At 36.8% G+C, this 12,805-nt stretch overlaps 1 protein-coding gene across 1 annotated transcript in view; it reads right to left on the bottom strand.

The window, feature by feature from the left end:
• FRK (fyn related Src family tyrosine kinase) overlaps nucleotides 1–12,805 on the bottom strand; it is an 84,490-nt gene that overhangs the window by 16,838 nt on the left and 54,847 nt on the right. Inside the window, exons 3-4 of the mRNA XM_079780355.1 lie at nucleotides 3,090–3,253; nucleotides 1,231–1,399 (exon numbers count right to left, since the gene is read on the bottom strand). Of these exons, the coding sequence (XP_079636481.1) occupies nucleotides 1,231–1,399; nucleotides 3,090–3,253 (333 nt within the window). The remainder of the gene's footprint in view (nucleotides 1–1,230; nucleotides 1,400–3,089; nucleotides 3,254–12,805) is intronic.

Genomic DNA, 12,805 nt, shown 5'->3' with positions numbered 1-12,805 from the left:
TTTTTGTGTGGATCTTGCATTTGATCACAGCAAACACCAAAAACCTGGTTTGATGTCAGCAAAAGGAATATAACATGATCTAATGCTGAAGCTGCAAATTATCTTATGGTGTAGCAGTCTGTGCAGTATTTGAGATGTTCACCTCAAAACTTTTAAATCCAGTCCTTGGTCAGTTTGGAACAATAGTGTTTACAAGACTGCTAGCCAGCAGCACCCAGGTGCTCAAGTGCTGCCACCTGGTGGCTTGCTAGACGTCTGAGAATTCTGGACTAGGTAAATAATGGCGGTCCCCCAGAGAATTCAATTCTAGCTTTTGGTCACTATTCTTTCCCGTTATTAGAAGTAGGTATGCAGCTACTACAGCAACATTTCACTTTCATAGAATGTAACTTCCTTGGGGTGTGATGCAATAGGAGTAGATGTGAATTCAAATTCTAGCTCTGCCTTTTACTGATTTTGTTATTATTATAGTTTTATTATTCTTATAGTTTGTTGGTCAAACCAGACATTATGTAAAGCATTTCCACTAATGACCTAATTTAATCTTCAGAGCAACCCTGCTAGGTTGGCCTTAACTCTATTAACTCTATTTTGCAAATGATAAAACTGAGGCATGGAGTAGTTTTAAAATTTCCTCAATAATTGTATGACAAGTCTTAAGAAAGTTATTTAGTCTCTCTCAGTTCTCCTACCTCATCTTTAAAATAGATAAAATAATGTCTGGCTGAATAAATACTGATTTTAGTATACTTCAATTTTCACTTCAGGGAAAAAGAAGATAGAAGAAAAAATAGTTCCTACATGTTCAAATACGAGGTCTTTAGATGGGCCATTTTGTCTTTTGACCATACACAATTAGTGTATAAGAAAATAATCATTCCCTGAAATAACTCCAAGTTTCCACTGATTGAACTATATTCAGTAAAGGAGTGTTTTTAACTACACCTAGGAGAAAAGGGGAGGAGGAACACTGGAGGGTTGGAGCCTAGCCCTAGAGAAAAGATGCCTATTGAAATCTTACACGGGGGACATATTAAGACTTAGCTGATCCAGGGAGCATCCTCTTGCCCTTACAGTCTAGGCCTTGGCCCCGGGTTACGGTCACCGGGGCCAGAGAGTGATTACAACACTTGCTTGATGTCCTGTGACCTCTTGGACATGGACAGCGGCAAGTTGAACTTACAGAAATCAACATATGCCATTGAATCTCTGACGCTCCCATGTTCGTACCTGGTTTTAACGTTTTTACTGCTACTGGAGTAGTATTGTTCCAGAGGCCTTCCCACACTTCGCCAAACTGACCGGATCCTAATCGCTTCAGAAGCTGTACAGAGTTGCGGTCTATCTCCCACTGGTCCACAGTTTTATATGATAAATCAAAAGGAGTTGGCACTTGTATCTGTGTCACGGAATAATAAGAATACTTGTAAGAAAAAAGATTTAACAATGTTTTGAATGAAAATAATAGTCCATGTACTTTTTTAAAAAGACCACTTCAAAAAACAAAATACGATAAATTGTATATTAATTGCTTTAAAATAAAAAGCAGTTGTGGCAGAATCTATATAATTACTTCTTTAAGCTGATATCCCCCATATCCTGTTAACTCAGGCACCTGCTGTCCATCTGTCCCTCCCACCCCCAATCCCTCACATGGGTCTGGCATGATTTCTCTCTGCCTGTTTGCCTAACTAAATCCTCCCAATCCAATTTTAAGACCAAACTGAAGCTTCCACCTCATTCACAATTACTTCCCAAACTCTTTGGCCTATAGCATTTACTATATGTATCACATATGTTTGCATAATTAAAACTTTCATCTTTTTTGAAATTCATTTATTTGTTCATTCATCCATTTACTTGTCCATTTAATAAGTAAATATTTTCAAGGAGGTTCCATTCTGTAACCAAAAAGGCCAGGCCACTGCACTCCTAGAGTCCATAGTCTAGTTTACCATCTACCATCTTCATAAACCCTTTTTCCCACTAGATTTAACAATATTAGTTAAATGGAATATTTTGTAAGCTATATCTTTGTATATAAGCTATATTTTGAGTATTTGAGTATTTGATATTCTATATCTTTGTATGTTTTGCATATAAGCTATATATTTGGAAGCTTTTCTTAGCATGAGCTTACATACTATTTTGAGGTCATTCCTATACTATCTAAGATATACATACTTATACCAAAATTGCATATTAACTTGGCATAATTTAACTCAATGTATCCTATACATACTATATCAAATTCTCCAGCTTCTACTGTCCATAAAATCCTGACCAGGTGTCACCATGCTTTCATCAATCATCCAGGTATAAACCACGGTGCTTCTATCCCACTGACAGTACATGAGACCTGGACTCTGAGGAGAATCTGAGGGCTTGCCCCACCGCAGCACATGGCCACTGCGTAACTTTAAATGCATTTAGGTAAAACAAGCAAACAACTAAATAATGATGGATGTAGACACAGTCTATAAATGTTATCTCCTCCCACCAAAGAGCTGAGGTCAAACAATCAAACTGTTAGAACAATTACTTAAATGATTTCTATATGCAGACAACTCATCCAGATAATGAATCTAGTAACTTCATATTAATATTCTTGAATGCAGATCTAAGTGGGAATTATATTCTGGCACTTTTTTTCTCTCCAGCCATAGCATTAAGTGCTTCAATGGCAGGATACCATATTAATTTCTTAGTGCAAAGGATGAATATTTTCTCTCTTCAGTGATTGCTTTAGGTCAAGGGTTAGCAAACTTTTTCTGAAAATAATAAGATAGGAAAAAAATTAGGCTTTGTGGGTCATATAGTCTCTAGTGCAATTACTAAACTCTGTTATTACAGTAAAAAAGGAAAGAGAATTTGTAAATAAGTGAGCATGTCTATGTTCCCATAAAACTCACTAACAAAAGTAAGTGTGAGACGGTATTGGCGCATGGCCATAGTTTACCTATCCATGCCTTAGGTAGCCAAATGACCTTTTTTTTTTCTGAACTGATGAATCACATGAAAAATATTTAGTATCTTAAGGGGAAAAGTTAACTTCAAAAATAAGTGAACACAGCTTGAAAGCATTTCACCTTTAAGCATGGTTTCCCCAGCTTGACAAACAGGCCATCGCTTGTCCTGCTGTAGTGGCTCACGAATTCATTCAGCGTTGTAAAGGTTCTTCTCCGAGTAAGGAAAAAGCCCCCTTCATCCAGTCTTCTGATTTTGTAGTGTTTCACGACCCTTTCAACTAAAACTGGAACCCAAAATAAGTCCCGTTAATAACTTCTTGCCAAAGCCAAGCAGATTTACTTATTTCGTGGTGATATTTTCAATGTATGAAATAAAATTTTCACAAATTCTACTTATTTGTCAACTTTGTTTCAGAAAAGATTTCAGAATATTTACAACTGACATACAGCAGAATTTAAAAAAAAAGAGTTGTGAAATAATAATTTAAAGGAAATAAAAGATAAAAATAACGGAGTGAGGCTAGCCCTAGAAAACTATGCACCACGGCATAATATATTTGACTAAAACAAGCCATACAATTGACTCTATCATTCTAGCAATGTGAAGAGGAAACATTATCAGTTTCAGAAATTGCAGCATTTATAAGATAAAATCATAAAAGGTGTTTAAATATAGTTCAACTCTTCTTGATACAAAGACCAGGAAGAATTTTCTCCCGTGAAATCCTATAACATGGACACTGAAATAGACTTAATTAGTGTCCTCAGTATTATCAGACAATTATATACAAAATTTTGCAGGGCCATTCATTCTCTGTCTCTCAATACAGGCTGATATGTCCTAGCACATTTCAATAAAAGCAATTCCACGGGGCCTAACGTGACACAGTCTATGTTTACAATGTTCCAGCCATTTTGTTTATGCCAGGGATAAGTCCTATAGCATTGAGGAATAGACCACTTGCCTTTTTTCAAGTCACCTGACTTGCAGTGGCTATTCTGTTGCTTTTGCTTTCCACTAACCATTGTCCTCTCTTCTAGTAATGGCACCCCAATATTCCTTGAAGAATCAATGCTCCTCTAAGAGCATGCGGTCCAAAGGGACCTGGTGCCAACCCTGAGCCAAGGAAGGTAGTCAGAGCCAAGAAGACTGAATTCCAGGACTTGTATTAGAGAGCTCTAGTAATACAGGAAGAAATTTGTTATCATTGTTGTCTTGTTTCTGTTTCTGTTTAACTGCTGGGAGTTTGGAACTACCAGAAAAATTCTTCCCCCACCCCCCCACCCCCCGACTCCCCGCCCACCCCGCCAGGGAAAGAGGTGAGTTGCCTAAGAAGATAAGCTGTTCAAGTGGAAAAACAGAGTCTTGATAGGAAATGTAAAGATTAACCTCTGGAGCCAGCCAAGCCTGGCTTGTCAGCTATAAGAGTCAATTAATTACATAATTTTTGTTTTAAATTAGTTTGAGCCCTGACCAGTTTGGCTCAGTGGATAGAGCATCGGCCTGCAGACTGAAGGGTCCCAGGTTCGATTCCGGTCAAGGGCATGTACCTTGGTTGCGGGCACATCCCCAGTGGGGGGTGTGCAGGAGGCAGCTGATCGATGTTTCTCTCTCATAGATGTTTCTAACTCTCTATTCCTCTTCCTTCCTCTCTGTAAAAAATCAATAAAATATATTTTAAAAAATTAGTTTGAATCTGGTTTTCCGCACTTGCATTAAAAATATTTACTGAAGCTCTTCATAGCTACCCATTCACTTAGCAAAGTTATTGATAAGTATTGAGCAGCATTTACCAGGAATAGAGATATTCTGAAATCCTTGCTAAATATAGAAACTTATGCTTTATTAATCAGTTAAGTTGGAGCAATGCATGAACGGAAAGAAGACTGAGAAGACATCTCAATCCAAGCACGGAGATTTACTGAGGGCATGTCAAAGGCTAGGACAATATTTTCCTGGAAAAGCAATTGGTGTACACCAGAAGAGCTATGAGTTTATAAAAAAAAAAAAAAAAAAAGACAATGTCAAGTGTTGACAAGGACGTGAATAACTAGAATTATGTCTCTCCACACAGTGGATAAAACTGTAATTTTTACAACCACTTTGGAAAACTATTTGTCATGATCTACTAAAGTTGAACATAACAAGACCTATAATGTAGTAATTCCACTCTTAAGTATATAGTAAACAAAAATACACAATATATTCATCAAAATGCATATATAAGAATGTTTTTAGTGGCATTTTTGTCAGAACCTAAAGCTGGAAACAATCTAAATGTCTATCAAATATATAATGGACTAATATAAATTGCTTATATTTTTCCAGTGGAATACTATAAAGATATGTAAATAAACAGATAACAATAACATAGCAACATGAATGAATCTCACAAACACAAAATTATGATTCCATTATTTAAAGATGTAAAAAGAAGCAAAACTGTTGATATTAAGAGTCAGACTTGGGTGTTGGTGATATTCTATTTCTTGACTGGGTGCTGGATACATTAGTATATTCATTTTGTGAATGTATACCAGACTAAACTTTTTATAAAAAATATAGAGGGCAAGAGTATAGTTAGCTCCTCCAAAAGCAATATAAACTTCTTAAATTACAATATTTAGGTATCTGGAACACTTGCTTGTACTCTCTGTGTCAAGTTACCATTCCCACTGATTATAACTTTGGGCAATGTTAATTGGCCTGTAAAATCATCACCAAATAAAAATGTTTTATTAAGATACAGAGTTAAGTACATAGCAGATTCCTATGTATGGATTAAAAGGTTAACAATATATCAAAGAGAGCTGTAAACAATTATCCCAAATTTATTTCTCCACAAAGTAATAAAAATATTAGCAGTAGAAAGGTAGCTAAATATAAAATATATCTGTAGTTTATATAAATTATTGCCCTCAATATTCTATCTTTGCCATCCATCAAAAAGAAAAGTGCACAGATTATAGCTGAGATGTCTAGTTAGCCAGTAGGTCTATAATTAGAAATGATGAAAAGCAATGAAAAAAAAAATCCCCATATTTAAACAAGATGAACAATATCTGGTTCCAAATTGACTACATAGAAGTTAAGCATAAACTTAGGAATTCCTTTTGAGTGCACCACTGAAGACCTAATGATTTCTAAGCTAGAGACTGAAGTCAATAGATGACTGACGAGTCAAAATACTCCTTGTGATTTTCTTAAAAAGGGATGCAAATCATAATGATTGATATTGATTATAAAGAAAGCCTAATAAATGTTTGCCAACTATTTGCAGATAAAGATTTAAACCCTCAATTGTAAAACCCAATTCTGGGTAATACATCCAGAGTTGTCAAGAATAAAATTGTGTTTAACTGAAAAGATGGGGAGATGGGAGACTCATATTACAATTTAACTTTATATGACCAAAACATGTCAATCTCGCTGGGCCTCAGCTTCTTCATCAAGAGCAAGCTTTAAGAAATCTCCACATTTCCAGATGCTTCCACATTTCTTAGTGTTCCAACATTTCTTTTAATTTATCTTTATTGTTGAAAGCATTACAGATGCCCCCTTTGTTTGTGTTTTTTATTTTTTCCCATGGACCCCCTCCAAACCATACTAAGAGCTGTTGCTTCTTCTGTCTAAATTCCTATTTCTTTTTTTTTTCTTTTTTGTTCCCCTTTCACAATACTTAGTTCTCACCTTTGTGCCTTGAACACCACTTGAAAGCTTTTCCTATGCATCTTCCCATAAGATTTCAATTTAAATCCCCAGAACCAGCCTTCCCCACCCACCTTATGGAATATACCCCTTCCCAGCTCCTGTTTAATTGTATGTATGTATGTATGTACATATATATATATTATATAATATATATATAATAACATGTTATGGTATTCATCTCAGTAGAGGTGGTTCCATGAAGGGCAGAGACTCTGCTGTCTTAATCCAGAGCTTGGCACAGAGTAACAACTAACATAAACATCTGCCAGATGAATGAAAAATGTCACTGACTCTTGGATTTGAAGTGAAATATAAGCTTTTGAAATGTCAGCTACAAAATTAAATTTGTAATTATACAAATACTTTCAGGATAAGATTTCCTTGGAATTTTATTTTTAATGGAAGGAAAACAAACTTAGCTCCAGGATATAAAGACTATTAGAGTACAGACATTCATGGTTATAGCCAATTTCTTAATTTTTTGCAACATAACACAAAAATAACTGCTTCATCTATTACTGACATCAAGGGTATTTCCATGTGGTTCATTCAAGTTTTCAGTCTAAACAAAATTGAAGATTTATATAATTTAAAAATTAGACCACAGAAGCTATATCAAGGAAATCAATATATTGTAGTCGGGATGGAGGCACTTTTAATATTGTATTCCTGAGTAATCAAATCCAAATTATATGATTGTTTTTTAAAAGTGGTTTTAATTTGTTAGTAGTGAATCCACACATTTGTATTGACATTCCGAATAAAGATTAAATTCAGGGGGTCTCAGAACCAAGGCAGAAATAAATTTTCTATTCCTTTTTTGGTTCACTGTAATCTTTATTATTGAACCAACCCACTCCATATTCTATAGACCAGAAGTGAATAATAATACTTGTGTCATTCTTATTGTGAATTACTATGGGTTCAAATTAGTTAAACATTTTAGTAGCTCAACTGCAAAAAATATAAGGCTAACTATAAAATATAATGGAATCATCCATCAAAAACTCAGTAGAATCATGATTGAATGAACTGAGCTAAAAGGTCAAGCATCCTGAGTTTGCTTCTTGACTCTCGTTTATGCTGTTTGACCTAGGGGGAAAATGTTTCACCTGTCAACTGATTAATCTACCTGAACATGTCCAAGAAGAGAAGAATAAAGATTTGTTGAATGTTTAAAGAAATCAACTATTTCTGCTCATTAACTTCTATAAGGACCCTGACCCAAGCAAGTTATCTGATTATTTGGGCACCTTCACATCCAGAGTAACTGCTTCTAGGGGAATTCATGTGATATCAATAGAGTGTTGAGATTTCAGTCCTATTTACACGTGCAAATGCTTTTTCAAGTAGTCCAAGGTTGACATAGAAGCCCAGCTTTCTCCTAGTGGCGCGATCTTACGTTACATTTTCTCTCATGGTAGAAACGGGTTTGTCTACCACTGCACAAAGGAGTGCTGTGAGATTTCATCAAATAGAAATTTCAAAGTCCTGTCCCCATTCTACCACACCACTAACATATTATCCAGAACATATTAAATCATTATGAAATCCAAGATATTCCAAAGTTAGATTTTTTTTTAAGACAGAACTTCCAGAAATTAAATTTTGACTATAATATGTGTAGAGGCTGTGTCTGAAACACTCAAAGACAACCTAGTACACTCAATGAAAAATATCAATATAACAAGGAGTTTGGCATTTTATAGATAAACAAATGGTTGGTTGAGCTAGTTTTTATTTTCTGACTAGTCCTCTGGCATCATTTGGGCATAGCTGTATTCCTACTACCTGATAATAACCTGGTCCTATACTGAGTAAAACAATATGACTTAGATGATTGAGCAAAGTATTGAAAATCAAGAATTTACTGCCCTAATCTTGTCTGCCAGCGATTTGTTCTTTGACCTTAGGCAAGAAATTTCATTTCAGTTTCCTTATCTAAAGAATGAGACCAATGATCTTATCTACATATCCCCACAGGGATAGTTTGAATGTCATCATTCACAAAGGATGATAGATATATCTAAATGTCCAATGTGTGATTGCTACATTAGAATATCAGCATTATCAAAGAACACTGTCAGCAAAAGAGAGCCACTGCCAAAGGAAAATTCTCCACTCTGATGAACAATAATGGCTACATAGGAGCCACCAAACATGTGAAATGAAGAAATTACTATTAATTCTGTGTAAGAGAACTTCTGCACTTAACTCCTGTTAATTTGATTTCTCTCTGGAAGGTTTATTTGTACTTTCCTTTTTTATTGATTTCAGAGAGGAAGGGAGAGGAAAAGAGAGATAGAACATCAATGATGAGAGAGAATCATCGATTGGCTGCTGGGGAAATTAGCCTACAACCCAGGAATGTGCCCTGACAGGGAATCACATTATGTCCTCCTGGTTCACAGATCAACGCTCAACGCTGAGCCACACTGGTTTGTTTGTACTTTTTAAAACTATTACAAAAATAATCATGATAACTCCTACCATATCACTGCTTCAGAAACCATGTTAGGGTGGGTCTCTGCCAATAAGTAAATAACATTTAATTGAGTTTTTATATTGCATCTCCCCTTAAAACAGAATTCAAGGCACACACGTGTCACTGCATTTCATTCTATAGCAAATAGAGCAGGATGCTAGTCTGAACAGTTTTGAAAGAAGAAAGTACATCTGTCTTAAAATATTGAAGTATATCAGGTTGAAGAGTTGTTCTCTCCTTTTCTGGGAAAAAAAGAAATTCACTAAAACCAAAGGGAAAAAACAGAACTAACTTTTTTTATGCATACAACTCAGTTAGTGGGTCCCCTAGGGCTCCTGCCTAGATATATTAAGTGTGCTGTGGGCATCAGTCAGTAAGCTTGACTGTTAAACTGGTAGGTTGAATTATATGAAGACTATTAAGAGAATGTCTATGTTAGGTGAGTCAAAAAACTTACTAAAAAAGCTCTTTGAGGAAACATCTGATAGCGCTCAATCCCTGAGGTCTTCCAGGATTATTACTGATCTAGGAGACCTTCACAGTCAAAGATGACATAATCAAACTCTTATACACAAAAATAGACTATATCTTCTAGATATTATACAGCATAGACATCATGAGTTTTAACCATATATCTATGCAAATAGTAATGATATTTTTGAGAAAAATGCTGCTGGTCTTACCCTCAAGACCCCTGTGGTCTAAAAAAATCATTATTAAAATAGAAAAAAAAACACATATGAAAGCTTGTTCTTAAATTTTCAGAATCAAATTTCAACTGCATTGTTTATACATGACATCTTAAGAAGGTGGGTATCACTTTAACAATACATAATTGTACATCAGTATTTTGTCAGACAATTTAATGGAAAAGTGTCTCCCGCAGAATCACAGGAAAACTGCCTTTGCAGCATCTGCTGTTGCAGAGAAAGTCCCTGAGAAACCATTTGATTCTTTATTCCTCTCAGGATTCTAACTTCTCACTCAATATCAGATCTGCAGTAAACCACCAGGGATTTACACACCTGGATCGTGTTATATATTAGCGGAGTTTCCTGCAGAAAATCTCTCACTGGGTCAAGATTTAATGCAACATGAGAGCCAGTGCTTCTACTTTTCAAAACTTACCCTAAGGGAATATTCCAAATATATAAATAAATATGCATTTATTTAGCTATTTCCCTGCTTTGTTCCAACGAGATCCAGAGACTTGCATAAATTATCAATTTTTTAAAAAAAATTTAAATAAGTGGATGAAGGAACTAGGACAAAAGGGAAGGAGAGCACGATGACTCCAGGAATACAACTGGTGTGCTTCAGGTGAGGTATTCTTTAAATTCCAATCATGTTTGCTAGATGTGGGCCAGAGATTTGGCTCTCTGCATTTCTGGAGCTCATAGCCATGAGGGAAACACATTCAGTTCCCTGATTCCCTGAAGAAAAATATTAACAAACTGTTACTCAAAAAAAAAAAAAAAAAGGCAGCATCTTCCTAGTATTGAAATGAGAAAAAAAATTTATCATGTAGGTCCTCATAAAGAAAACAGAAAATGCACTGAGAAATGCCATCATTGACATTCTTAGTAGTAACTATACCAACACACTGCAAAGGGCTGGTCCTTATAATGTCCATTAATGTGGCTCATTTCCAACAAAAAAATTCAATGAAAACATATGTATGGGAAACTAAACAGAGTTAATCATCCAAAATAGGAAAAGCTATATGTATAAAGATGTTCACTGCAGTGTTTTTATAGCTTTAAGTGACTGTTAAATTATATTAAATCTGAAAATTGGGAGTTAGAAATCTATGTATATAAAAAGCCAGCGACCTTAACACCATAACGACCGGTGGCTATGACGCCCACTGCAGCCAGTGAACCTGCTCAATCAAGGGGTTGGGCCAGCGGCCCACCACCCACAGCCCCTCCCCATGGTCTGCCCCTGATCAGCCCCCACCACCCTGATTGGCCTGCAGCCCCTCCCCCCAGCCAGCTCTACCCCCAATCACTCCCCCCCACACACCAATTGGGGATGGGGCTGGCCAGCCAACTTCCCATTGCCCCTCCCCCTGCCATTGTCCCCCCAATTGGCCCACCACCCACAGCCCCTTTCCATGGCCAACTCCACCCCCAGTCATCACCCCCCCAATTGGGGGCAGGGCCCGCTGGCCAACCACCTGCGGCCCCTCTCCACAGCTGACCCAGCCCACCTCTAGCCATCTCCTCCTCCCAACAGGACTGGCCCCAATCTGCCCTGACCACCCCCCCCCCCATGCACGAATTCGTGCACTGGGTCTATAGTACCAGGTGTATCAGTTAATAATGTAGATTTTGTAATCAAAGAAAACACAATAATCTCAAGAAAAACATCAAAAATGCTTTATTCAAAGTAATGTCCATCGCTAGCTACACATTTCCCCATCTTTCAGGTAATTTGGGGATACCGTCCCAATAGAACTTTTCTTGTTTTGAGGCCCACCATTCAGAGACCCAATTTTCCACTTCTTCTGTATGTTTTGAAGTGTTGCTCAGAAAGTGCGTGTGCCATCGATCAGAACAAGTGGTAATCTGAAGGAGCAAGGTCAGGTGAATAAAGCGGTTGGGTTAATACCTCCCAGGCAAGATCTTTTAACGTGTCTTTAACTGGTTTTGAAGTGTGTGATGGTGCATCATCATGAAGCAAAATTACTTTGCCATGTCTTCTGGCCCATTCTGGTCATTTTATGATCAAAGCATGGTTCAAATTGATTATTTGTTGTCAGTAGCAATCAGTACTAATGGTTTCACCTGGTTTTAGAAGCTCATAATACACCACACCTTACTGATCCCACCAAATGCAGAGCATTGTCTTCTTTCGGAAGCAATTTGGCCTTGCAGTTGATGTTGATGGTTGACCTGGGTCAACCCATGATTTTGTGCATTTGGGATTCTCAAAATAAATCCACTTTTCATCGCCAGTCACAATTCAATGCAAAAAGACTTTTGTGCCATTGAAGCAACATTTTACTGATGACTTTTCAATTTTCCATTTGTCTTTCATTCAATTGATGTGGCACCCATTTTTCTTCCTTTAAAATCTTTTCTATTGCTTGTAAATGATCAGAAATTGTTTGCTGAGCAACGTTTAATCTTTCTACAAGTTGTTTTTGAGTTTGGCATGCATCTTCATCCAATAATGCTTGTAATTGTTGGTCTTCAAACTTTTTCAGTTAACCTGGACGTTCTTTGTCTTTCACATCGAAATCATCACTTTTAGTGATTAAATCAGCATTCACAAGTATCTTGAGATGGAGCATGTTCACCATAAGCTTCCCGAAGTATATGATACCTTTCAGTAGCACTCTTCTTCAACATAAAGTAATGAATTAAAACTTCCCACAAATGCTTTTTTTTGGCACAAAATTCAACATTTTTAAGCGTAAAAATACGTATGATGATGCCCTAGCTAGTTTGGCTCAGTGGATAGAGCGTCGGACTGTGGACTGAAGGGTCCCAAGTTTGATTCCAGTCAGGGCACATGCCCAGGTGGTTGTGGGCTCGATCCCCAGTTGGGAACGTGCAGGAGGCAGCAGATCAATGATTCTCTCTCATCATTGATGTTTCTATCTCTCTCTCCCTCTCCCTTCCTCTCTGAAAT

Source organism: Cnephaeus nilssonii (genome assembly GCF_951640355.1).
Source record: "Cnephaeus nilssonii genome assembly, chromosome: 9".
In the NCBI taxonomy this organism is placed as follows: Eukaryota; Metazoa; Chordata; class Mammalia; order Chiroptera; family Vespertilionidae; genus Cnephaeus; species Cnephaeus nilssonii.
This window is presented reverse-complemented; position numbering and strand designations above follow the sequence as displayed.